At 39.7% G+C, this 27,853-nt stretch overlaps 2 protein-coding genes across 5 annotated transcripts in view; both read left to right on the top strand.

The window, feature by feature from the left end:
• Positions 1–17: 17 nt before the first annotated feature.
• COA5 (cytochrome c oxidase assembly factor 5) lies at positions 18–4,782 on the top strand. Its single transcript, XM_066545218.1, has 3 exons — positions 18–221; positions 627–710; positions 2,808–4,782. The coding sequence occupies exons 1-3, from the start codon at positions 120–122 to the stop codon at positions 2,847–2,849; spliced, it is 228 nt and encodes a 75-aa protein (XP_066401315.1). The 5' UTR covers positions 18–119; the 3' UTR covers positions 2,850–4,782.
• Positions 4,783–9,883: 5,101 nt separating this feature from the next.
• INPP4A (inositol polyphosphate-4-phosphatase type I A) overlaps positions 9,884–27,853 on the top strand; it is a 111,506-nt gene continuing 93,536 nt past the window's right edge. For 2 of the 4 annotated variants that reach the window (XM_066545213.1, XM_066545210.1), the window contains exons 1-2: positions 9,903–9,972; positions 16,108–16,246. The gene's annotated coding sequence lies outside the window, so the exon portion shown is untranslated. Of the gene's footprint in view, positions 9,973–16,107; positions 16,247–27,853 lie in introns of all 4 variants that reach the window. The other 2 variants (XM_066545214.1, XM_066545211.1) reach the window with 1 other exon arrangement.

The raw sequence follows: 27,853 nt of genomic DNA, 5'->3' as shown, positions 1-27,853 counted from the left end.
GGAGCCGCCCCGTCCCTTCCTGCCCCCGCCGGAAGCGGCCGCAGCGCCCGGGATGGCGGCGGCGGTCGGCGGTGGCCGTGGGGCCGGTGGTAGCGGGGCGTAGCGCCGGGCTCGCCGCCATGCCCAAGTACTACGAGGATAAGGAGGAGGACGGGCGCGCCTGCAGCGGCGTGAGGGAGGACCTGCGGCAGTGCCTGCTGGAGAGCCCCTGCGTCCTGCAGGTGAGCGCCGCTGCCCTTCCGGCCCAGAGACCCGCAGGTCGCCCTTCTTGGTCCTCTTACCTCTTGTTTGCAGCAGTTTAGGGAATTACAGCTCCAGAGGAGAGCACAGGTCACCGTACCGAAGAGAAATCCCCAGTCAACTTGTCTGAAGTTGACAGTAAATGATCCTCAAAGGCCCCTTCCAACCCATATTACTCAATCGGCCAGAGCGTGGTGCTAATAACGTGGTCATAGGTCCGATCCCTGTATAGGCCTTCCCTTAAGAGTTGGGCTGGATGATCCTTGTGGGTGCTTTCCAACTCAGAATATTCGGTGATTCTGTTCTATAATTCTGTCAAGTGTTTTGATGTCTCTTTGATGAGCTGTAGAAATCAGATTTTTAATCTTTCATTTTTCATCTACTAGGAAAACAAAAGCCCTAAACAATGCTTGAGGGAAGGACACTGTAGGAGTTTGCAAGTGACATTCTTTGCGTGCAAAAGATCAATGGTAAGTGCGGTGTGTCTTCTGCTACTGGCCTGGGTGTTTCCCGTCCTTTTCCCTCTCTTTTTAAGAAAAACACTGTTATTTCAGTAATTAATTTAATTAAGCAGGCTCTTGCATTTGAATCCTGATTAAACTATGGGTGTTGTACTCAGTTCTCATGAAGAAGCTGTAGAGTAGGAAAAAGTGGAAAAACGTGTTTAAATTGGGTTAGGCTTAGAATGTCACAGGTAGTGATGTAGGTATTTTCACTATTGTTTTTAGTAAAGTTTTGGGTTAAAAAATATTAGTAGATCAGGTAATTGTAAGCTAAAATATTAGCAAGATATTGTTTACCTGTAAGATCTTTGAAAAACATCTATATAGTGAACATTTAAATCAAGTGAAATAAAACTTTCACTGTTAAAGCAGGGTCTTGCATTGAATTCATGTCGAGTCATTAGTTTTCTTGGAATACTAGAATTCATGATAAATAACAGTTTATTTTTTAACATAATGAACTATCCCATTTGGAAATGACAAGTCATTTCCATATGGGATAGTCCAAATGTAATTAGATAAAGTTTTCTGTATTTTGATAGGAGCTCCTTGTCCAGGATTTTTTTGCTTGTGTTTCCATAACATTTAAAACATATTAAAGATGTGGTAAAGATGGTATTAAAACTTTCAAAACATGAGAAGTACAGGGCTCATTTTTATTTTTATCTGATGAAGAGTGTACAACTGAAATGGTACTCTAAATTTCTCTTCCATTTTGTATTCATTCTAGCAACCTTTTGTACCTCTTCTATATGAACCATATTAATCCATAAAGTTACAAATTATTATTTCTGTGTGTGGGAAGATGTTGGATATTGGAAGTTTGAAATGCCTATATAAAACTGCAGTAGCAACATATGTGTCTCCAGGTGATGTGTCTCTATTTTTCTGTCTGTGGATTGTTACGGGAGCCTGATGAAACTAAGTTTCTAGCTAAATGCCTCCAGTCATGCAGGAAGAGGCTTGGCTCTTAAATGATTTTATTTAACTCTCCCAAATTTTAAGTCTGATGAGTGACGTTTTTCTTTTCCTGTTAATTCTTTAAATTTCAATAATCATGCTCAGTCAAACTTGTTATTTGTTATAATAATGAAACTTAAAGATTGTCCAAAACCTAGGTAGATACTAAATACAGATATAATTTGCAGTATGCTAAAATCATCAGGAGTTTTGCCTCAATGCTGTTTTCTTTTCAAGGAAATAGAAAATCTTATCAGAGGTGTTGAAGTAGGGCCAAGGTTTAAAGTGAAAGCTGCTTGGTTACTGGACAAGCTGTGTCATCATGACTCTAGCTCTTTACAAATTTTGCTGCTGTCCTGAATTCTGGGAGAAGGTTAGTTAATGGTAGTGAAAGAAACCTCCTCAGTCTAATATCAGAATATGGCTGAGTTGCAATCTGTCACTGCCATCTTCAAGACTGGCTAAGTTCAGAATAATTCTCCCAAGATCAAAGTATGTTTTTCTGCTGCATTGGAAAAAAACTTGCAGTTTAGCTTCTGTAAGTGATGCACTGTGGCTTTTATTTTAGCTTTACCATCTTCTTTAGCCTGTCATTAAATGTTTTTTTTTTGTAATTGCCAAGAACAAACTTGCAGATTTACAAACTGAATATTGTTTCTGTTTTTACTGATTTATTTCTAGTTTTTTTCCAGAAACTTAGTGTATTTAAGTTATCCCCTCTCCTCACAGACATTTGTAGTCACTCTTACTTCAACCAGATCTGAATTTTCCTCCTCCAGTTTATCAGTACATTTTGCAAAACTGATCTAAGCAGATTTACTCTACCTTGTTTTTTATGTGTTCCTTGCCATCCTACTGTGCTGTTCTGTCATTTGTGTTGTTTATTTCAGAACACGTAGGGCACTTAACACATAATTTTAGTTTTGTCTGAGGTTTAAGATCATATAATGCCTCTTTCATTGGAATCCCATGTGGCTTGTTGGCTACATCACTGGTTTTCTTCTGCTTTATTCTGGCCTTTGTTCTGATGTTGCAAAGTGCCAACACTCTACAATATCTCTTTTGGAAAATACCTGCTCTTAATATATTGTCTTCAATTTTCAGTTGGATACCAGGGCAAGATTCAGAGGAAGGAAGGGATACTGAAGTCCTCATCAAGAGACCTCGCCATGGAAATTCAGGGTTCATCAGCTCTCTACACAAAACAGAGACTAAAATAAGAAGATGGTACCTGCTGCATCATTTCCTGCAGTGTTCTCATGGAAGGTATCTACTCCTGAGTATCCCAACAGATTGACCTGGATGTGCATTTAAATGTTAAAAAGAAGGCAAGCATAAAGCTACAAGTTCTGGCCAAAATGAGTACCTGTCATGTACTTGCAATAAAAATGTGAAATCCAGAAAAAGCTGCAGAAGTTGTAATTCTGTTTTGAAGTAAAGTTGTCATTTGTGACTCTACTGTAAATTCTGATAATCTTTTACTATTATAAATAATACAAGATATGGAACTGGGAGTTTGCTTGATGTGTTGAGGAGGAGTTTCCTTAGTAGATGAGTATCTCAGAGGGTTTTTCAAAATAAAACTATTTTCAGAGACAAGGAGTTGACCAAGGTTGTAAAATGTCTGTGCAAGCTGCTTCCTGTCCAGTAAATTTGCTACCCAATAAACCTGTAATAGATGGGATTGGGCTGTTTTTCAGTCCCACACTGCTAAGGAAGTGGGATTTATGGGAGTAAGAAGCATTAAATAGTGCTTAAACCATGACTGTGGTAAATGTTAACTGGTTCTGTATAAGACTTGCTTTTCCAGAGGAACATTTCCTTTTTCTTCCTTCAGTGTGTCCCCAGCTCTTAAAGTGTCAAACCTTTAAGAAATAAATGGTGTTGTAACTCTTACATGTGGAAACTCAAATCAGACTAGCTGATTAGAAGCAAGATGAGGAAATAGTGAGAGGGGAGAGAGCCATAGTAAATTCTTTTCTTGGCTGAATTTATAGCCAAGTGTCTGATACACATTCAGTCTGAACAGATGTATGCAATGCTTTTTGTTTCTAAAACTGATGACTTCAGTGATTGAGCACATGTTGACTATTTAATTTTGTCTGTCTTAAGCAACTGTTCTGTAGTGAGTCAGAGAATGTTTGTATTCCTTGTGTGTGTAGGACTTTATTTTACCTAAATTAACTCTGATTTCACATTTTTGTGTTCTGTTGGTCATGTGGAAGCTAGTTCATTTGTTCAAGTGCTGTAAGCATCCTTTGTTTTCCAAAGCCTACTTACCATATTATCTTTTTACATGCACTAAAATGATGATTTATGTCTGTAAGAATATTTTTATCTTAACACTCTAATTCCAAAGTATTGCTCACAAGCCTTTTCCATGGGGAAAAACAAAAAAGGTACTAAAAATAAATATAAAGCCAGATGGCAGGTATTTAAATGTCAGTTAGAGAGAGGAGTGGGAATGGTATGTGAGTTTGGTAGTCAAGGACTCTTTCGTGGTATGTCCTAATGCATGGGTTTGTAGGTTGATTGTTCAAGTGATCTTTGTTCCTTTCTCAGCCATAATCACTAAGCCTCTCCTGTTGGTGCTGCAGCAACTCCTTTTGGAAGGGAGCAAAAACATTGCTACATCATAGACAGACACATAGTTATTTCTAGTAATCAGCTTGATCCAGTGGAGATCAAGTGTTAAAATGAAATCTATTGGATATTCATGGATTTAATAATTAACAGAACACATGTATTATTTGATCCAATAGAATGTTAGTGTCAAAACTTCCTAATGGTTCACTAAACTACCTAGGACAGTATGAAAATACTGTAACAGGAATCAAAATACTGATTTGCTCAAGAGACTTATTCAATTCCAATATTGTGTAATATAATACTCTATCTAAAGATAAGTAATTATATAATTGTCTTGGGACTTTGAGCACTGACCTACTCGAGAGATATTAATGCTCCTTTGAGAAAAAGAATTCATTTCATTAATGCCCTAAGTCCTATGCATTTGATTACAGCTTTTTCCCTAATGCAAAAAATGTTTTTATTTAAATATATTGATGTTTTTGTTTCATGCCTTGTGCTACATTACTGACTTTTACTAAAACAAATGCATGTTTCTAGTCTTTGGTAGATTTTGCAAGAGGGGATTTCTGAAATTGAGTTGTTGAGGCCCAATGGTTGGCATGGTGCCAAAAGGCTAATACTAGCTTCAGAATCCCAAATATAAGCAGTGCTAATAATTTGTGTTGAATAAGTAAAGAACAGAGTTTGCAAGGACCTCCCTGCTGCTCTCATTCCTCTCATTCGTTTTCCATGATGGAGAGTCAGAGGGTGCTAAATGCTGCCGAGACTGATGTCCCTGGCTGTGGCTCTGTCAGTGTTAGGGCATGTGTGTGTTACAACATCCTATTTCAGCAACTTAAATGTTCTCTCTGTGGTCCAATCCTGCAAACATGGTTCTATTTACAGAGCTGTAAGCACACATTGCAGAACTGCTCACATGTTTATGATGATAAAAAATAGGCTGTGGTCATTTACTCTAAAAAATTCTTTAGGCTGTTAATTGTTGTTTCAAGTCACTACAGAGTGATAAGCATATGAGTCTGTTTAACGAAGGCCCATGTGTACGTACCTTGAAAAGTGAGAGAAAGGGGTTGGTGTTCAAAGAGTATCACATGTCTAGAATGTAAGATGTGCCTCTCAGAAGCAAAGTATCTTTATGAAGCCCTCACTTTTGAAATATTTTCTACACCTAGACTGGGTGCATTTGTATTATAAAGGGCTTCATTATTCACTGGGTGGCATAAGGAATTGGTTGTCTAGTCTCTCTTCACTTCTTCAAGTTTCTGGAGTAGCAGGTTGGATGAGATGCTTTTTTTCAAAGAAAACATTTAAAATTATATGTTTTCAGTGAAAGCCTGGAACAAACTAGATTGACACCTTCTACTCATAAGAGCAGCATTAAATGAAGTCATTATCTAAAAATGCAGCCACAGAATGTAGGTCGTATGCAATATCTGTTGTTCAAGCCTGTGGTTAGAAAATTTACAAATACAGAATTGTAGCAGCTTTGTTAACATGATGAATTTTATGCTGCCTTGATATGTGGTCATTTAGAATATGTGTATTTATTGTAAATATGTTTCTTGTCTAAAGCTGAAGAGCACAACAGCTTAATTCCAGTCATAAGTTGTAGTTGACAGAATAATAGCTAGAAACCTCAAGATCTTTTCTCATTTTTCTTTTTCCAAATCTGCCTGCTGAATTTTCTGTCTCTGGCATGATTTTATTGCAGATATCTTCAGAAAATCATTAACTGGTTATTTCTGTAAGTTGCACACTTCACAATTACTTGGTTGACAGTCTGTAGGGAGAAAATTCTGTAAACATAGAGAGCAGCTTCTTGAAGTGGACTATGCTTTATTTTCAGGATTTACTGAAGGTTCATTTATAATGTTCTTGAACACTGAAAGCAGAAGAAGGAAAAAGGTTAGCATTTTAACAGTTGCTTAATTAGGTCAGTAGAAGGTGATATATTTCAAGTAATGATGTATTTTAGTAGCTGAACATTGGAAATATATTTTTGTATCAAGCTGAGATTGGTGTGTCCTTATGGAAGCTTTCATATGCAATATTCTTTTTTGGCTAGCCTGTAGGTACTAATGGGCTGCAGTGAAATAGAATGGAATAATTTCCCTAAAGATTTTTTAGTAACAGAGGAAATGATACAAGTAAATCTCTGTGACCTAGAACAGGATTTTAAAAATCTACAATATTGCTACTATTGCTTTAAAAGGAGCCATGGAAAAATAGCAAAGCAGAAATTGGCTCATAATTCATAAGTTCTAATGATAAATTGTGCTACTGTAAAATTGTATTGTGTTATCTTTCATTACCACTGCAAGGAAGAGGAATATGAACATTTCGTAGTCAATTTGTGATGTGACAGGAACTTTTGAGGCTTTTTTGGTGAGGAAAGTTTTGAAGTCTTTCTGAGGTCACAAAGGTCTAGTATTTATTAGCTGTTTTCTCAAGCTTTTGGTTCTGTAGCAGCTGTACCTCACTAAGGTTCATAGCAGGATGATTTCTGGAACTCCAAATGGGAAGAAATGTTACAAGTTGTTGGATTGTTGGCATGCTGAGGAAGATGAGAGTAAATAGTGCATTGAGGGGATTGATTATTGGATATGTAAAAATTTGTATTGCTCAATTTGTGGGCAAAAACTCCATATAACCCTTTATCAGCTGAGACTGGACATTCAGGTCCCTTCCTGTTTTATATTAGTAGTTAAGGAAAGGCACCTTTCATCTAGTCTGACTTTCCGTGAAGCTTTTTATGCCAGAGAAAGGCATCAGCTCTTGAAAATGGCATAAAATCTGATTATGTTTTCTCTTGATAGAATATTTCAATAGCCAGTAATCCCTCTGTAGAAAGAGCATGTCTGTCTTATGATTAGAATTTTACTTCAGTTTTTACTTCTGGGAGAAGAAGAAAGGATGGCTCTTCAAAGAGTTTAGTAGTATCTTATGCTTTCCTGCTGTAATGCATTTGAAAGTTAAAAAATCAAAAAGAAAAAGATGCAATGAAATGCATGGATTGGCTTCCCAAACTTGTGACTTGTGTTATACCTGTCTTCCTTAGTCCCATCACAGGGGGGAAATTTGCAATCTTCTTTTAGGAAGGAGATAAACCTCTATTACTGATTTTTTCATTGATCTCCGTACAGGTAAAACCCCTGCTTTCTTTTTACACTATTGATTGTGCTTCCAAGATGAGTGTCACATTTTGTCACTTAACAGACTGTGTTGAGATCTTGTGTTCAATTCCCTGTCCCTTTTGACCCTGATGCCTTTTTCAGAGTCAGTAGTTTTTCACTCTGATGTTTTCCCAGTGTATGGCTTGTTTTTCCAGGGTGTAGCTTTTTGTTCTTTTCCTGGATTTATAACCTGACATGTGGCCATTGAAGAATAATAGAAGTTTTGAACAGCATGCTTTATCATCTGTTCCAGAACTTCTATGTGATGGCCCAATTATTTTGTTCACCACTGTCAGATGTTGGGTTGTCCACAAATACAATTGGCAGTGAGTTTATATGTATGTACACACCTTTGAAGAAAATGTGAAATAATTTTAAAGCTGGTAATGGTCCCAGAGCAGCTCTCTAAGTACTCTACTGAAATACAACTCCCCTCTATTTGTAAGGTTTCGTTACATATAGATTAGGAAAACATAATCTAACAAAAAATTAGGTAAATGGAAAACCTCTCAAGCATATCCATTCCTACCTTGCTGGATTTTCTTGTATTTTGCCCTGGGTAATTCAGACTGCTCTGCCCACAAATAACATGGTGATTTTCCACATTCTCCAACACTGGTGCAATGTGAGGCCCTTCTGGTCCCTTGGGTTTTAGTGCTGTTTTGATTCCCTAACACTAAATATCAATATTATCAAATGAACAAAATCAAATACTAAATGAATATCAATAGTAAACCTTGTTCTTCCAGAGTCCTTGGTGGGGAGCTGTCCAAGTCTGCTGTTTACCAAGGTAGTACTTTGGTTGATGATGATTAAAAATGTCATCAGCTGTAAATAAACTCTTGATTTTTTTTTTTTTTTTTTTTTGGTCAGGATCTGTATTTAATTTGAAAGGTGCTAGTGACAAGATCTACTTGCTTTCCAGCTTGTTTTCACCAAGTATATTAAATATTTTTATGCAAGGATGGCTTTAAGTTTGCATGGTATGCAGAAGAACTCTTATTTTCTGTCTCTTTGCTAAAAAATGTGGCAGGGTTCATTAGCTTTGTGCTAAATGATGGGCAAGGGTAAATGTAAAAAATTATGCATGTTTGACTATGCATTAAAAACACCTCCTCTCTATAAATTCTGTGTGATTTTGAAGCAGAGAGTCCTTCATGGCATTTCACCAATGACATGCAGAAAGAAAAATGAAAAATTCAATCTGCCTCTCCTGGCTTCTCTATCCCAGCTTAGATTATACTGGGGACTTCAGCTGGCAGCTTCCAGCATGAGGGAACTGCAACAGGCAAATTAAAATTCTTACTCTAGAGCAGTGTTGGGACTGACTCAGCTGGTTCTTGGCAGCAGTCCTCTGCAGGTCATGCCCAGTTGGCTGGAGGCATCCAGACAAGTGTGTCTATGGCTCACTGGTTCCCCACTTCAGAGTCTTTCCCCCTAACCTCCCTCCTGGGAGTTCCCACAAGGTAACTTGTTAGTAACCTGTGTTACACAAAAGCACATGGCTTTTGTGCACCATGTAAAAATAACAGAATGAGCCAGAGCTGGACTTTGACCACTTCCTACATTCTTTCAAATGACTCTTAATGTTGCCTGAGCACTATAAATCCCTCATTGATAATAGTGGGATACAGAAATTGGTTAAGAAATGGAACCCAGCCTCAGACTACACAGCAATTTCATCACATGCATGTGAGTGAGACAGCTATCAAACAACTTCAGTTGTGGAGAATGAGGGAGGGATGGATGGATGGATGGATGGATGGATGGATGGATGGATGGATGGATGGATGGATGGATGGATGGATGGATGGATGGATGGATGGTGGAAACATGCTAAAATGTACCAGTGTGAGCAGCAAGACTAGGGAAGTAATTCTTCCCTTGTACTCCACACAGGTGAGGTCACACCATGAGTACTATGTCCAGTTTTGGGCCCCTCAATTCAAGAAAAGCAATGAGGTGCTGGAGCACATCCAGAGAAGGGCAATGGAGCTGGTGAAGGGTGTGGAGCACAAGTCCTGTGAGGAGCAACTGAGGGAGCTGGGGCTGTTTAGCCTGGAGAAAAGGGAACTCGGGGGTGACCTCAGTGCTCTCTACAGCCACCCGAAAAGAGGCTGTAGCTGGGTGGGAGTTCGCCCCTACCCTCAGGCAACCAGCGACAGGACAAAAGGACATAGTGATAAGCTGGGCATGGGGAAATTTAGTTTGGACATTAGGAAGAATTTCTTCTGTCTCTGTGCTTAACTGCAGATGAAGATACAAGACAATTCTAGTTTCTATATTTTTGGATCCTCCGGAGCCGGCGCGGCAGCCCGAAGCGCTGCCGTTCCAGGAGGGACGGGCGGGCGATGCCGGCCCGGCTGAGGCCGCAGGGGGCCGGGCCAGGGCCGGGGCGGGGCCGCCGCTCCCGGCGCCGTCAGAGCGGGCGGGCGCCGGAGCCGCTGGGGGCGCGGGGCCGGTGGCTGCCGCGGGGCGGTGCCCGGCGAGCCGCGGCTGCGGAGGTGAGCGAGGGGCGCCGGCCGCGGAGCGGGGGGCAGCGGGAGAAGGCGCGGGGCGAGCGCCGAGCGCCGAGCGCGGCGGGGTCGCGCAGCTGCGGCGGGAGGCGGCCCCGCGCCGGGCAGGCATGGCCGAGCCCCCATCTTGGGGAGGCCCTGCCCGCACGGTTCAGTCGCCGGCGCTGTCACGGGCAGCGCTGCCGGCTCTGTCCGTGCGCGCTCGGCCCTCGCTGTGGCTCGTCCCGAGCCGTGCCGGGCTGCGGCGGTGCGCGGAAACAGCGTGTGTGGAAGGGACAGCGCGTAAACAGCCGCCGCCTCCGGGGGGACGCGGGAGCGAGACAGCGAACACAGGGATGATGTTTAACCTCCCCTAATTTATTACAGGCCGGGCTTCACGATTCCTTTTCCATGTTGAGAAGCCTTAAAAGGAAGCAGATTGTGTGTTTAGTTTGGTGCATATTTCAGATTTTTGCCTATTTATTGAGCTGGAATATGGTTGTGAAATATGGTAGAAATGCCTTTGCAGTACTGATGCACCATCATCCGTCTTATGTGGGTTTCGCGGAGCAGCGCTAAGAATGAACTTGAAGCTTTAGCCCAGTGGCATACATTCCCCCCATACCATGAGTAAAGTCAATATATGCTGATCAGAGCCCAGTTTGGACTGCAGAGACACTAGAGGGGATTTTGCCTGCGTGGTCCAGCACGGTGTTGACAGAAGCCCTCCCTCCGCAGGCCGGTACCATCCTTCTGCAGAAGCCTCTGCTGTTCAGCTTTCCAGGCTGGCAGTAGAGACCCAGCTGGGAGGGTCTTGCTGGGTTACTTCTTAAGCAACAGAGGCAGAGACTCATCTTTGTCTCTGCCCTCAAATTCTAGAAAACCCTGTTGTGATGAAAACAAGATTACTTTGCAGTTTCTCACTGCAGAACTACTGTTTGCTAATGCTTTTCACAAAAGCTCTTAATTAAAAGCTTATTAAGTTTTTCTTCCTGCTTCTGAAGATCTTAATTCAGTGGACCACCTTGCTTCTAGGAACTCAGAGAATGCAGTATCTTGCCAATTTTTTCACAAGTATCTCTGACTCTCTTATGCAAATGTTAGGTGGGAGCAAATGGCGGGGGGTGCATATGTATTTTTGGCAGGAACTTGACATTCAGTGTTCTTAAATTTAGAAGTTCTGGCACTTTCAAACTTTGAGGTAGATGTGACCTCTTTTACTCACTGTTCCCTGCTGCAGTACTAAGCTGATAGCAAATCATGATTTCAGTGCTGTTTTCAAGTATCTGTATCCAGGCTGTATATATTTTGCTAGATACATTTGCTTCTGATTTAATTTATTTTTAATGAGCTAATTTTAACTTAATCTGTAGTGGGTGGTAGCTTGCAGGGAGCCATGGAGAAACAAAGAACCCTGCCAAAGTGTGGCAAAAGAACCATGTGATCTTCAGAGGGTGTTGGGCTCCCTTACTGAAGACAGTGATAACACCTCTGCAGAAGCTTGCTTATTTTACATCTGTCTAATTTGCTGTCAGTTGAGACTGAAGGCTGTACCCCTTCTCAGGTAGCAGAATTTTCAGTCTTAAGGTCTCAGATATATTGAGGGTTGGATGTCATTAATCATCTCTTAGATCTGTTCAAGTCCAGTCTGATTGTACCGATGCTGTATTAAATGGAGGTTCTCTCTGTGACCTGACTGCTAGGAGAAATGACTGCTTTGTTTCCTGTATGTTCTGGTTCCTTAGTCTATGTATTATTTTACTAGAATTAGGAAAGAAAATGAGAAGGCCAAGGATCCCCTTTCGGTTCTTGTTTCCTTGTTAAGATTTAATTCAGGCTTTTGGGCTGTGCTCACTACAGCAAATTTTAATTGCCCAATTGCTAGTGTGTAAGATGCACTGTTAGAATATGATATGTTTAGGACCCCCTTTGTAGATATCTCTGTTGGAAAAATCCCCATTTCTTGACTGGATATGAAGAGCATTTGCCTGACTCGGACATAATATTTGAAACCTCTACCTGTTGTATTTGAAGAGAGATGGGAGATCAAATAATACAGGCAGCACAGCTCAGAGCTCTGTCTTACACGTTCTTTGCTTCTGCTTGCTACTTCCCTTCCTGTTTCTTGTCTGATAAACTGAATTTCCTCTCCATTGTTGGATTATCTACCTAAATCTCAAACAGACATCCTTTGCAGAAACATTGCTGAAAAATGTTGTTGACCTTGGAAGAAGAAAGCTTTAGGGTGTATCTACTTCATGCACATCTGTCAGGCAGATAGGCATAGACTCAAAAGTATTTAAATCACACCTATTGCTGCTTTATCTAATACAGCAAGCTCTTTTCTACAGATGAAGTTGATTCTTCTGGCTCTCAGATAGAAGGTGGCATTTCCCTTTTCTGCTTCACAGGCACCTCCTGCTACTGCTGCCTTCCTTCCTTTGCTTCCCGTGTTCTGTTCTCCGCAGTGCTTTGCTTGCTGTGGGAAGTGTCACCACAGGCTGGTGGCACGTGAGGCAAAACCATGTCACAATCAAGACAAAGCAGGTCGACAATGAGGAGCAAATCAATTGAAGTACAGAAAATGACAGGAACATTGTCAATTCAGGGCATGACTGAGAGGAGGGCATGTCTTGACTGCACAGGGGAGTGGTAGGGTCATAGTCTTTGTGGTTTGTGTTGTACACGGTAAGGGAGGTATCCAGGAGATAAGGCAAACACTCCAGGCTTTCCTGGCAATTACTGCTCTCTTTTCTCTGTACCATGAAGTTAATGACATTGCCTGAGCCAACACAGGTGGACATTGTGCTTCTGTCAGCACATCAATCCAGCCACTTTGGTCTCTCACAGAGGAAAGGCAGGTGCCAGTACTACAGAAATATATTAGCGTTTCCTGAAAACAGTATTTGAAGCTTGCAGTGAAGTATATTCACTCACCAAGAGGGCTGTTTCTGGACTTCCACTGAGTGTGAAATTCTTGAATTTATGATGATTTAACCAAATATGCAATAAATAGTGAACTGGAAAATTGAAGTACCAAGGTACATCCTAACTTAGCTAAAACCATCTTGATGATATATGAGAGAGTAACGTAGTTTTCCCCCAAATTTCCAGGCAAGTTGGGATCTTGACCTCAGGTGAGGAAGACTTTCTGTCCAGCTTGTAGAATGTGACCAAAGATTTCTCTGCAACAGAGGTTTGTAAATGTGTGTCAGTATTCACTGAAAGTACTCATTACGTACAGCAGTGAGATACTGCTAAGACCTTGTATGAAACCAGCAGGATATTTTCAAAAAAGCATTGACATTCTTGAGCTGTTACATTTAGACCTGGCCCACTTGTGCCCTTCAATGTTCTTGTATATCTCACAAATGCCTGCATCTTGTTTGTGCATCTGCTGCTGTGGTGTGCTGACAGAGAAGCCTGTTGTGTGTGAGTTGCTTCTCTCTAAATACAGCTGTGTTCTTCCAGTTTGCTGCAGACAGAGCAGATTACCTCCTTGTGAAGGAGGTAACCAAGTGAGGTGAAAGGGAATAGCATAGGAGAAAAGGAGTGGGGATATAGAGGAGGGATGTGAAGGGAAATGAGTGTAGAGGATAAGACAGTACAGGAAGGAGGACAGATAGAGATAGGAAAAATTCATCCAGTATGTTTCTCACCAAGGTTTTGTAGCATTTTCCAGTGGAGCACTTTGGAGCTGTAATTTCTGAAAAAAATCTGGACGTATCCCAAACCTGTAGCTCTAGCTGGGGTGTGCTTGGGGGGGATGCAACAGCAGGGGCTGGGCTTTATGGCTGGGCTTCCCTGGCAAATGCATCCTGAATCTGAGCATATGGGAAGCAAGTGGGGCTATGTCACTCTGAGTGAGAACCTGCAGACAGAGGCCTGCTACAAGGTTTGTGTGCTGCTAACTCCCATTGCTAGGTAAGATGTTTTAGAGCTGTTGGGGCCATCAGCTCTCACAAGCACGGGTATTTTAATCTTCCTTAACAAAATAATATCTGTTACCATGCATCTAAACTTTTAGAAGAATAATTATTCTTCCTACTGTATGACTAATTATAGGAAGCATGTATGTACAGATGTTGCAAATCTTTGGAAACAGCACACTTCAATTCCTTGGGACAGTTTATTGTTAAGGTACCCTTACTGCAGTGTTGCAAACCGTGCAGAATCCTGCAACTATAACCAGTTCCTGTGAATGCCTCTGCACATGCTCAGTTCCCACCTTTTATGCAAGGCCTAAGAAGCCCAGATTGAACTCTGTGCTTGAAAAACTGTTTTACCTGGCTCTACTCTGTTGTATCACTGAGTTTTCTCTAAGTTCCTTCCAGCAAAATGAAATGTGATTAGAAGGAATTTGATACCTGGATTTTCTCCTTGCCATGAGTAAAACAAGTCTCTAATGTGGAAATTACAGCTAGGAGTGAACACACAGAGATTTGATGAGAATTTGTTCTTCCACTCATTCTCTGTTGTTAAATCTATTTGTATTGCAATGCAGTGCTGGGTTTACTGCTAAGGTTAGCCATTGGATCTTTCTATAATTCCTGTTTGTGTTTGGTTCAAGTCCTAACCCTTGGCAGTCTGAAGCTTGGATTCAAACTTAAGAAGAATTTTTAAATGATTGTCCAGTCTTTAAGAGTTACAATAAGACTTCAGAATGAAAGGACTTTGTATCAGGTATTTTAAAAATACTTGGCCTGCTTGGAGTCTCTTCTGTTCTTTTTCCAGCTCTTTCTCTACATTTTCTCTGTGATGACCAGTGTTAAGAGAATAATTTTTCATAGTTTGCTAAGCCTCTAATTTTTCTCAGTGCTCTTTCAAAAACCAACCTGGGAGTGGGGATGGTGTTTGTGTTGTGATAAATAGAGTAACTATTGATCTCTAAAAATGTCTAAAGATTTAATTTTTTTTTTAATTTTCCCCCTTACCCACCTACATTTTCTCTTGCAAGTAACAATTCTTTCAATCATGTAGCTACTTTTTACCTTCATTAGGCTGGAAACTACTGCCTCCCACAGCAGGGCAGGTGGAACGAAATGTGTCCCTATGCTTCAGCAACTTCAGTGCAAAGTTCAGTGGCTTGATTTAAAATGTTGGCTTGACATTTCTGAAGAGTGTTCACTGGATCTGGTCCATTGACTTTGCTTGGGAGGCTGTAAACTTGAACAGCAGTGTGGTAATATGTTCAGTCACCAGAGCTACTTGCCGAGCTCTTAGTGACATTTTTCTGTTATATTTTTTACCAGAAGGTGCTCAGTGCTAGTACACTGTTCATTCTGATAACAGTTTTGTAAATATCAAAACTTACTGTACATTGCATAATTTTTTTTTAAAAAGGTCTCACATGTTGTTTTGTAGAAGATGCTACACGTAAAATGTAAAATCTGGCATAAGTCTTCCTGTCCAAGTCCAGAAGTCTGTAGAGCATTTCTCAGCATTTCCATTTTTGAGAATAGACATTATCTGCACAAGAGAATTATCTCATGGCTTACAGCTTTTATGGGTCACTTTTTAAAGTTCAGAATTGTACGGTATCACACAGACAGTTACAGCAACAATTTATATGGTACCAGTAGATGCTAATTTCAGTAGAAAAGCCTTATAAATATTTTTTATATATGTATGTTTAAAAGATGGTGTCACAGCTAGAAGCCTTTGGCCTGTGACACTTAACTCCCTGTGGGCTCACAAACTTGCTTTGTTGTCCAGTCACATATTTCTATGAACATGGATGAACACAGTCCTCAAGGTTTTGCAGTGATCATAACTACTACTCCCAAAGTGTGGGTGGACCACCCATCATTATTCCTGAGACTGGGAGAGGTGTTTGGAACTGGTTCCCTGCCATAATGGAAAGCAATGCTGTTCCATATAAACGTGACAGTTCAGAGGCATGAATAGAGCATTTAAAACTGCAAATGACCCACACTGCTGTCAAAAGAGCTGTCTTAAAAGAGCAATCTAGGTAGCCACAGTTTAGCCTTGTGGATTCCAATGATGCTAAATCTTCAGTTAGATGATCTACTTTTCTCTTGTTGTGTTTAGTGCACAGGAGGGGTCTAATCTGGGGATGAACTGTTCTGATGGGGATAAACTCACTGTGACTATCAGTGAGTGTAACAGCTTTATTTGTTGCAGAAGTTGGAAGTTGTACAGCCTTCAAAGCAAGAGATTAAAGGAAGAGGAGAACAAAATTGTTTTTTTAATTGAGAGCTGCGTCCTTTCAGAGGCCTGTGACACAACCCTACCACTCCTCAGAGTTTCTGTGTGGTGCAAGGCAAGTCTGAAAATTTTCCTTTTGCCATTGGTTAGTACAATATTTCTCAGATTTTGTGTGCCTGATTTAAGATCTGGTTTCAGTTTCATAGAACATCTAACCCCTCCCATATATTACTGCATATATTATGTAAAAGGCTGCATAGTTGCAATGTTGAATCATGGGAGTCTTGAGTTGGACACCCAAGCTAGTTGGTACTTTATTCTTTCTGCTGGTTGTCCCTGGAAATCTGTGTCCAGTATCTCTCCCATTCTGAGATGGTTCCCAGCCTCCTTGCACTAGTTTAGACTGCTTCCTTTGGTTATTCTCCTTATGCTACTTATCCCATCTCTTTGGTCTGCTCATTTTTGGCAATTTCCCAGCTCTTTACTGCAAAGATTCCTCTCAGCCAAGATGTTTCTGACTTTATTTCTAGCTCCAAACATCAGTCCTGGTCTTCTGACAACTTGCCAGTATTGCTCTTCAGTTACTTTTTCTGCTCCTTTGGTTTGGCCATTTTTACCTGTGTTTTTGAATTTGATATTTCTTTCTTATCCCTGAAGGCTTGTTGTAGAAATACAGGTTCTGTTGGCCAAGTTCAATATTTAGCCAAATGTTCAATGGTTATTATAAGGCACTGTCTTCTGAACCTCTTGGGGTGCCTGTAAGACAGTGCATGTGCAGCTATGATACCTGTGGAAATCAAGAGTGCTAATTATTTTGGCATTTTCGGAGATTTTAGTTGTGAATTAACCTCTACTGCATCTGTGTTTACTGTGACTTTTTAAAGGATTACAATAGAAAGGAAATACTTACAGTTGGTTGTTTTTGGTTTCTTTTCATATTATGCAAAATGTTTTTTCTTTAGACCTTACTCTTGGTACCAACTGAACTGTTTGGGATGAAACTGATGATTGTTCTTTAAAAATCAGTCTGAGACAAACACTCAGCATGAAAAATTTCTGGGCACACACTTTGGAAAAATGTAAGCAAGTGAAAAGAATAGTCATTTAAGAAGTGGTGTTGAGCAGGCGTAGTTACAGGCTCAGATGCTACTGGTCCCACCTTCTGATTGCTCCTCTTGTGCTGAACAATTAGAAAGTGCTTTACATACTGTTCATTCACTTCATGGGAGCCTGTGTATCCCAGCTGTTGTTCAGTGGCATGGCAGTATAATGTTTGTCATGCAATTGCATATAAGAGGTTTTTAAAATAGTGTGAGACTAGTGATGCCATTTAAGTGACTTGGCCATTAGAAAAATAGGGGAAATCTTGTGTTAAGGAGGAACTGCTTTCACTGTAAACAGACATTTTCCTTCTCTTCCCCTTTAGGTAAGAATAGTGGAAATGTTGAAGTGCACCTTTGCTTTGATGTCTAGCAAAACCCTTTCTCTTCCCAAGTAATGTACCTTTTCTCAAACAACCGTGAGGAAACATTTGTTGAGCATTAACCCAAAATGTATGGCTGCTGCTATCTAAGTTATCAGCATTACTCAGAGTGTTTCATTTCTAGTAATAGATACACTTCATCTTACAAAGTTTTTAGGACTTGAGGAAACTACATATGCTCTGATTGAATCTTTTCTACAATATGTTTCTTTTGGCAAGAACAGATTACCCAAGAATACACGTTCCTGTTAGTTTGACCTAAGTGTATATTTTAGTGAAATTACCCTTTCCAAAAAGTATCAGTAAGAACTGTATTTCTGCTAGAAATACTAGTGGCTGTGGTAGCAGTGCTAGAGACACAGACATCCAGCAGGAGCTATGGACTTAGAGCTTCACTTGATCTAGAGATAGATATGGAAAAAAGCCTTGTTGATTCTATCTCAAGTTCTCAATTTGTTATAGCTGTGTCATGGTGTTTTGAAATGTTCTGTACTTAATATGTGAATGGCAGGTTAGAGTTTTGTGTTCCCAAGAGGCTTTCAAGCTGGAAGCAAGCAATCTTTTATGACCAAAAGACTGTATATTATATAAAAAGAAAACACAGCAAAATACAGTCAGCCAAGAGGAGTTTCAGGAACAGCAGAATTTCAGGTGACAAACAGCATGCTATTTTACTATTTTTAATTGAGAGCTCCACTTAGCATGCCTTTTGTAATTCCACTGTTCCTAGAGCTGCAGGCTTTGTGATTTTCTCAGCCATAACCCTAAGGGTAACCCTAACCCCAAATGGAGCAGTAAATGCAGCCTTTTGCTGAGGCTAAGGTTCCCAGCACATGGGTGGTGCCAAGGAAAATTACGTGGAGGGAGCAATGTTGTGGCAGTCCCGTGCTCCCCTTGGTCTGATACTTTCCGTCTGAGACCTGCTGCTGAGATTTATAAATCAGAGCTTGTGAACAGCTGGTATAATTTAAACTGTGAGATCTGAGGATTGGAGGAACCAAGAAGTGCTAAAAATCCATCTATTTTCTTTCCCTTTTTTGTTTGTTTGTTTGTTTATTGTTTAGCATTTTGGTTAGAGAGCCCTTGATACATTCATCTAGGAAGGGTAATGTTATGTGGTTCTGGAAGGAGGAGAGCTTCAGTTTGCCTAAAATGTTGCAAGAGCTTGGGAAAAAAAAAAGAAAATAAAAGTGTTACTTCTGTAAGTAGAAGGGAAAAGTGTCACTTCTATAAGTAGAAGGAAAATGGGATTTTTTTTTTTTTCAGTGACCCCTTTTTTGTCATTGCTACAGTTATGATTCCACATTGGGATTAGACAAGAATTTGGATCAGTTGAAACAGGGAAGCTGTGAAGGTGGCAAGAGATATATGCCTGAACAGAAAGGGTACTTGGAGAGCACAAGTTGAGAGGCATGGTCTGCCTGTGACAGTTTGGCAGGATTATATATGAGTTCTAGGCTCACAGACTTTAAAAGACCTTGATGTTAGTTTATGGATAATATAGGGAAAATATAATTTGTCATTTTGATGATATTGCTGGGAAGGACATAATGGAAGACACTCTAGTATTGTGATTGAAGATCAAGAGAACATGAAGAGCTGCAAGAAGGAAGACTTGAAAAAGCAAAAAAAAAATCACCAAAACAACCCTCTAAAATAGAATAAAAAAAGAAAAATAAAGGAAGGGGAACTATGAGAGAATTTTGGTACTAGGAATTAACAGAATTAGCAGTCCGAAAGTGAAAGTACGCAAAAGTTTAGAAGTTGGGAGAATTGCATTTCTCAGAAGGAAAATGAAAGGAGAAGCAGCTCTCTGCACAATAAATTTTAAAAATACTGAAATAATGCTTTATTTCAGTACTTCAAGGTACTGTGCAAATTAGAAGGTCCAGTACAGAGGCTGTGTAGAATTTTTAAATTATAAGAATTTGTTCTACTTTCAAAACCAGCACACTAAAGCATGAAAGGAAGAAAGAAAACTTAGAAGTGAAGCATGAGGTTCCCATGCTGACTACTATAGATACCTAAATCAAAGAAAACCATTAATTTTAGCTGATGCATATAAAAATAATATTTCAGTTTACATGGTTATCCAAAAATATTCTCAGCTACTTTGGTTTTAGTGACAGTGATTACTAATATGAAAACTTCTTTAATGTCTATCCTGTGGGTAGAAGGAAGTATGCAAATGTAATTAATTTCCAGAGAGGAAGAAAGATGACTAAAAAATAAAGCTATGGTTGATAGTTGACTATGTCTTCAATGAGACATTGACATCAAATTCTGGATCTCATCTTTGCTGCTTCCATCAGCTGCAAATACATACCACTGTCTACTCTTTTGGTCTAAATGAGCAGCTTTTTGCTTCTGACAGGGTGCTTTGTTAGGCTGTTTGTCAAAGTGAAACTCTTTTGGCTGGAAGTTTGTCTTGAAGCTGGGAGTTTGATGCATTACTAAAATGTTGGCATGTAGTCCTTCCTGTCAGGTAGCTCTGAGTACCATGGCACATGGGATATAAAGAGTTTTTTTGTTTCCTGCTGAACCAAAGTTGAGTAACATCCCACAGGAAATAAACATTCAATCCTCCTGGGGGCTGGGCAGCATGAGAGGTGGTTCTAGTCAGCCTCTGTCTCTGAAGAGCTGCTTGCTGACCTTCCCAAAGGCTAAGCCTTCCCAAGGTGGCAAATGGAAGTCAGTCCCCTTCCCCATCCCATCACCTGCCTCCCTGTTTGCCTTTGAACAGCTGTTGTACCCTTTTACAAGGTGGTGTAGGAAGGGTTTGGTTAACAGTGTTTATTAAATAAAGTGGGCAGGTGGGTAACTTAGAGAACAGCTTTATTTTTTTCTTTCTTTTTTTTTTTTTTAGCTTGCTTTGTTTAGTGGAGGTACTTTCTAATAGAGTCTTGCATTTATCTGAAATTATTGCTTGCTGACAAGAGTGGAGGAATGATAGAATGGTGCAGGATATATTTGTGCTCTCCTGTTGTGTTGGGTGTGGCTGGAAATAATCTGTGGATGGAAAACCAGGGTGTAGACCTGGTTTTCTCCTAAAAGATGTATTGAACACAGCTGAGAGCAGGCACTGTGAATAAGGTAATGGGTGGATAGGTTGGAAATGAAGATAAAGCTACATGTTTCCTTCCTACATTGAATAGTTTTGTTGGGTTGTTTTACATGTTATTGGGAATTCATTTGAATATTCTTCAATAAGATTAAGTGAAGTTTTCTGGGAGAAAAAGGAACTGCACCTCTATGTGTATATAGAATGTGCTTATATTTACCAAAATACCAGCACAGTTGATAACTCTTGTCTTTTTCTGGCAGCCCAGCTAAAGCCATTTTCCATGTTACCTTTCAGGCACATCCTGCTCTTTTCTATCTGATTTTTACACAAAGAAACTCTACCATATGCTGTTTAGACCTGTTACTCTGTGTCTGTGTGGTTGAATTGCTAAAAAAAGTCCCTTCCCAGAGACCTCCTGTGGTATTCATGCTTGCAAGTGATATTTTGGTACTGATGAGTGTGTATGACTTTGCATTTATCAGATACTGAATTCCTCTGCAACACTCAGCATTGGGTGCTAGCAGGGGTGGAAATGAAGGCAGAGTTTAGGCTCAAGAGGGGTGTTCCTGGCAGTAATGATCAGTGTGGAAATCCTTGAAATGACAGACATAATGAGTAACTGTGGTAAGATGAGTAGTAGCGAAGCAGTCTCCTTTCTGAACAGGAGGGGCATTAAACTGGAGTGGGAGATCTGTGATGTCCCCATGAAGATGATTTTTACTAGAAAGCATGATGGTGGGTGATGAGATGGACATGGAACACATTGGAAGGCTTTGGAAATAAGATGCTGTCATTTGTTTGCACTGTCAGGCTGACTGGCCTATTGTTCCTCTGGAAAGGATTTGCTAACAACTATGTGAAAATCTTACAAATGAAGGTATAGCCCCATGTAGCAGCAGTAGTCTACCTGTTGGAGATGGAACTTCTCTCTTATAACTGGTTGAATCTGAAATCTCTTGCTGTTTGACCTGCAGGCTTTAACTGAATTTCCATATTCAGAGCACTGGATGTTGACTTTCAGATGGAAGTGGAGACAAGTTCTCCCATAAAGAGTCACAGAAAATCTGCTGCTGTCTGCACCTTCCATTTGCTGATAACACAGCTTTTAATATCATGCTCCTAATTAACTTGATACCCTGCTTCCATTTCTTGGTGCCAGAAGAATGCCCGAAGCAAAGTGGATTTGCTGCTGTCATTGGAGAACTGATTTCAGGCAAAGTTAAAAGGAGAGAGGAGGGTGGGGGAGAAACACTGTTGCAGTTTGATAACATAATTAAATGATTATTTTCATATAATAATTATAATTGTAAGAAGATATTTTTGTATCAAAACCAGTTGTCTTCTATATTTTTGTTGAAGTCTTAGTTTTTAATTTGTTGTTAATGTAAAAGGCAACACTTGAGATGGCATTACACTGTGTCTATTTTTAATGCTGGAATTTTATCCTCTCAGAAACAGGGTAGTTGCTTAATCATACCCTGTTGGATCTTATCTTCTTTTCCCACCCATCCTTTTTACCCATAGTTCAAATGGCTGGCTGGATATTTGTTCTTTGGATGCATCAGCATGAAATTTTGCAGATGACCACCTGTCTTAATACATGTGAAGCTGTGATCACAGTTTTCTAAACAGTGCCAGAGATGCTGAATTGTGTTTGCAGTACTGCCAAATCATTTAAATTAGTCTTGACTGAAAAAAAAGATGGCATAAATCCCACTTTACTAATGTGCTTCTGTGAGTCATTAGCAGTGGTTATCTAGATGTGATTGCAAAAGATAGTTTTTACCATCACAAATGGGCCAGGGCAGGGCAACAAGGGACCTGCTGTGGTGTAGCTTAGGTAGAGCCATTTTTATGTTTATAGACATGTAGGAGAAGAAACTTCTCATGTATTTTTGTTCCCCATAGTACTTTGTAGCTGGGATCTGGACTGCTGTGATATCTACTAATCAGAATGGCAGTAATGTCTGTTGTGTACAATGATTGCTGCTGCATAAAGTAAACATACATCCTGTGCTTTGACTTTGGGAAAGTTCTGTATTTCTGTGTGTTTTTATTTTGGTGCGCTGTAAAACTCTGGGTTTTGTTTCAGATGGTGAATTTGCTCAGATCTTTCTTTTCCCTAGAGAATTCTAAATGTAATTAAATATATTGTACTGTATGATGTGACTTTTTCTTTCTTTCTTTCAACCATAATCCCTTTTTAAGTAAAGAAAAACAAATCCCACAAAACTAATTTCATATTTTTGGATTCCCACATCTATTTATGGCTACTTGCATCGTGGGGGAAAAATGCAACACGACTCACAGGAGGGTGACATAGAAAGCTAAATGTGGCTGTTGACTGCTGAGGGTTCCAGTCCTTTTAGAATATCCCAAGAAACAGTACAAGCAGAAACTTCACAAATAGCTCTTTGGGTTTTGGGGTGGTTTCGTTTATGTTTTGGTACAAGTCACCACTTGGTTTAGAATCTGCAGGCTTTGCTTTCCTTTGTTGTCATTGGTTTTGTCCAAGGAATCAGTGGTAGAAGGGGTGAGTGGCCAGAACCCAGAGAGATGTGAGGTGTAATGCAGTTGTTGGTTGTTACAGTGCAATCAATAATGATGTTGCTTTGGAAAAAAGTATGTGTTCTTTCCCAGGCAGGGTGAATGTAGGCTTTGAGATGAAGAATTTTCTTAATGCTTGAGAAATTAAAATCAGTGCTTACTCATTGCTCAAGGAAAACAAAGTCTAAAAAGAGAAACAACTCATGATGGTAAATTATTTTGCTGGACAGAGTTGTTGCTACCCTTGAAATTGGTTTTTAATTTCAGAGAAATAGAATACCATTGGTAGCTGTCTCTTACATAGTGTGTTATTCAGGAGCTCTCCAAAAACAATGAAAAGGCCAATGAAAATATTATGTGAGTTTTTTTCTTTTTGACATATTGGCCACTTTCTTCTTTCAATTTGACCTAATGACAGATTTTAAAGATAAAATTATTTGAACAGTTGTTTTTTTTTTTTTGACTATGGGCACAGAGAGATTAGTGAGACATGTGCAGATGGTTTTCTGCTTAGAAAAAGGTGTTTGTCTACATATCTGTAGGTGAGAAATATCTGCAAATATGCAAACTTACATATGCATGTCAGTTCCATATACACAGGAACTCTTAAATTTGTCTGTACAGGGTGTGTATTCAGGTAACTATGGTCAACAGAAACTTTTGAAGGTAATGGAAGAATAGGATGAAAATATGTAATATTTTTCTGAGGTTTGGGGGTTTTTTTCCCTTTAAAAAATTAATTTCAGGTTCTGTTCTGTTGCAGGAGAATAAATAGATTTTAATGTGCAAATAGAGTTCATAATGGTAAGTACACTGAGAATGAAGAATACACAAACCCATCATCTTTGCTTATGATACCTGCCAGGACTCCAGCTGAGGAAGTCTTTGTTCTTGGCACTTGGTGTCATTAAAAACCATGAAAGCCAGAGACTAAATTTGTCAGAACAGACCTTTTACATTCTGGCTATTTTCCTCTCTTTATGGTCTGACTTGTGTCTTCCTCTGACATCAGTGGGTGTTGGACCAAACCTTTATTTCTGTGGAAGTCATACAGACTGGAGATAGATCATAGAATCATAGAAAGAAAAAACATCTGTACATTTTTGTAGCAGGAGAAATAGGACAAGCTGACATGAGGAAAGGTAGTAAGCAATATACAGAAAACAGAAATACTACTTAGCTCTAATAGTATCCAATAGTTTTAGATGAAAGAAGTAATTCCTTTTAAATGAATGATGTCATGTTCTGGTTCATCAACAAATCATGAAAGGTTTAGCTCTTACAGGTGTGAGTTCAGGTGTCTGCCTGTTGCTTCTTTGAGGAATAGAAAAGCACGGCTTTAACTGCTGTCTCCTTTCTACTTTGCAAACCTTTGGAACTGAAAAATGACTAATTAATGTAATTAAACATACTTTAAGCAAAGTTAAGAGTTTTCTAGGTAACTGTTGGAAATGAGCTGAAACAGGATGTGCTTGTTTGCATCAGCACTAGTGTTTTTGTCAAGGCTTTTTTAAGTGCACTTATATTTGTCTGGGCTTCAGCCCAGTTGTCTGCACTCTGAGAGACATGAGCCTGCTGTTGGAAGTAGGATGGGAGTGAATGGCTGGCTCAGATTGTTTTTTCTGGGTTTTTACTGGTGTAACTAACACCAGTCTAGGTTGAACTGACTTACTGGGGCCTCTACAAGTAGGCATGTTAGAATGTCTTGTAGCAAAGAGGTGATTATATGATCTATTAGTTCATTCTGCTGTAGGGTTATGGGGATAACAGTTGTGAGCCAGAGGCAAGGTGAGGTCTAAAGCACCAACAGATTTCATTTGGGACTTGGGGATTGCAATTTGAAGGCAACAGATTTAGTCAGAGGAACCTGAGGTGTCTGCAAAGTTTAATACTTCAGTTTTCTTAGTGCTTTTAACTGTATCACTAGAATACTTAAAGTGGTTTTCTGTATTAAGCATGAAACAAGGAAGTAGTTGCTAAGAAGGGTTTCTCAAGTACTTCACATTTTAGAGGAGATGTTTTGCTGTCATTTCTGCTTATACCTATGAAGAACCCCCAGAAATGTAGATCACAGATGTGTTAGGTTTTGCTGATCTCTCCTTTGCATGTGGTTATGTCCCCACAGATTTCCTGAATTTTTTTTATTCACTGCCAGATGGATTACTTCAGCCTTACACAAAGTGAGGCATTTCAGAGTTACATTTACTTATTGATCAGTGCTTCCCAGCAGTTTTAATTCTAAAGGGGACAGGTTTGCACAAGACATCTGAGACACTCATGACTGATAACGTGCTGGCTTTCTGCTCTTCCTGTGCTCAGAGGCACAAAACTCATGCCTTGGGAAACTGACTTCTTCCTGTTTGTCACCCAGTCCTACATATTGAAAACAGCTTGAAGTGGAGCCTTGGTGTCTTTCTTGTGCTGAGTAAGTTGCACTGGCATTGGTGAAGTTACTTGCAGAACAGGAAGTTAGTTATCTGACTGGAGTCAGTGTTTTAAATAACTTCTGTTAAAGAAATTACCTGTAACCATAGGCAAAACTACTTTGTCCTTGAGCATTTTTAAAATACAAATTGAAAGGAGTTACTAGAGGGAGAAGGGGAAGTGGCTTTGCTGCTTTGCTTGTGGATGTATGGCTACAGAGGCATAGGGCAGGCATAATTGAGTAGAGAGTACTCTGTAATGTAGCAATGGACAGAAGATGCCTTTGTCTTTTCAGAGGAAAGTCTCACATTGGTACTGTTCTTTTGAGAGAAAAGTACTGTCCATCTGGAGGGAAGCAGCTTACTTTTTTTTGTCTTTTGTGCCAACATGCATCCTTCTTTTTGCTACTTGAACCTGGTTTAATATTCCTGCAGTGTTCCAGACCAAGTGACTGTAATTGGGTGCAGCTACCTTGCCAGTGATCAAAACTCATTATTCAAGCTAGCTGTAAACATTGATGAGGCTTCAAATAACCCTGAGGTGGAAGTCATCGTAATAGTGTTCTTGCACTTGAACTTTGGTGGTTCAGGTCTTCAAAGTTCCCTCTGCTAAAAAACAAAAGAGTAGAGATTTGCAGTGATGGTTACTTAATTTTAAGAGTCAGATCTGAGACTTTAGCCTGGTCTTACAGTGTTAGCAATTGGGAATTTGAGGAAAACATTAAATATCACAGAGTTTGTAATTCCTAATATACTATGTACATCCATAGGTGCTTTAAAATTTCTGACTTGGCCCCAGCCTTGGGACAACATAATAACAGAGGGTGTATCTTGTCTACCTTATGCTTCTTGAAGTATTTTCATCCTAAGGTGGTTTTTTGCCCTAATTTTCTTCGCAAAACATGCCTTTCCTTGGTTAGATTTTCAGTCTTTCCATGCAGCATTGAGCCAGATGTGGATGAGTATGTGCAGTAAGATGGGTAGGCCTGTATCTCTGTACTGTCCTCTTAAAGTATTTGCTGAACTTATCCTAAAGAGACTCAAGTTTTATTATCTTTGTAGCTTCATGTTTTAAGTGACTTTTTTTTAGAAGTATATTAAAGGATTTCTCATAAATACAAGAGTTACTTTTTTTATTTTGTTTAGATACAACAGTTGCAAGAGTTACAAATTTTATGTTGCTTAAAAGAATGCCAGGAGAAAACTGTCCCTACTTTAAAAATTACACCTTTCTATAGGGATATTTTTCAAGCAGATAATTCACTCTGAGTGATTTTGTGGCAGCACTGTTTTAAGAATTTGAAGGGTGACAAAGCAGATAGACTTGAGGAAATAGAGAGAAATTACTACAAAAACTAGCTGACTAATTTTGTGTTTTCACCTGCAAAGAAAGGTAAGTGCTTGATTATGGTGCATGTGTGCATAAGTGTTGACATTACCTTTAATTAGCCCCAAGTGTATAAGTCTCATCCTTTAGCACCCATGGCGATTGTATAGTGCAAAAATAGATTGCATTGTGTTTGTTCAAAGAGGCCATGGGATAAAAAATACCTAGGAGATAGAAAATTTTTTTTGATGTTTAACTGGGTAATCTCTGTCTAAAATATGACCTACCAGCCTAATTACTTACATGAAAAATTATTTTGTTATGGTTTTTTTCTCTTTTTCTTTCTTATTAGAGTTGTTAGCTCTCAGGCTTGAAAGACTGAGGAAAGAGAAAAAGGACTAACAGTGATTTCCTGAATTGTCTCATTTTTATGCTTGCAGATGATAGTAGGAGCACTCTGGGACTTGATAACAGTTTAGAGATTAGCTTGAAGACATGCTGCTCTGCACCAGCCGCTCTTAGTTGCTCTCCCAAATTGAATACTAAGGATGCTATCCCCCATGTCTTGCTGGGATTAATTTTATGCTATTTTGAAAAATTAGGGTTTGTCTGCTTTGGTACACAAATTGAGGTATGTCGAGTGTTATGTGAGCTAAAGACAGTATTTCATTCTGCTGGTGCTGTTATTCTCCACCATGCTGCATTTAAGCCAAGTTTGTCCTGTAGTTCAGCTGTTAATATCTTTAGTTTCTAGAAACTAGGCTAAGACTGGAGTACCATAGTGCTGCCTGTATTGCTATGTATCTACCTTTTAAACACCTTCCTTCAGTGGTATTTGTACTTAGAGAAAACTGATGAGCAGCAGAGGTAGTGATGAG

The sequence above is a fragment of the Molothrus aeneus genome, chromosome 2, assembly GCF_037042795.1.
Source record: "Molothrus aeneus isolate 106 chromosome 2, BPBGC_Maene_1.0, whole genome shotgun sequence".
NCBI lineage: Eukaryota > Metazoa > Chordata > Aves > Passeriformes > Icteridae > Molothrus > Molothrus aeneus.
This window is presented reverse-complemented; position numbering and strand designations above follow the sequence as displayed.

Coding starts and splice junctions, on each gene's coding strand:
- COA5 (XM_066545218.1), top strand. CDS start 120: ATGCCCAAGTACTACGAGGATAAGGAGGAGGACGGGCGCGCCTGCAGC. Junction 222..626: donor AGAGCCCCTGCGTCCTGCAG/GTGAGCGCCGCT, acceptor TTCATCTACTAG/GAAAACAAAAGCCCTAAACA. Junction 711..2,807: donor TTGCGTGCAAAAGATCAATG/GTAAGTGCGGTG, acceptor TTCAATTTTCAG/TTGGATACCAGGGCAAGATT.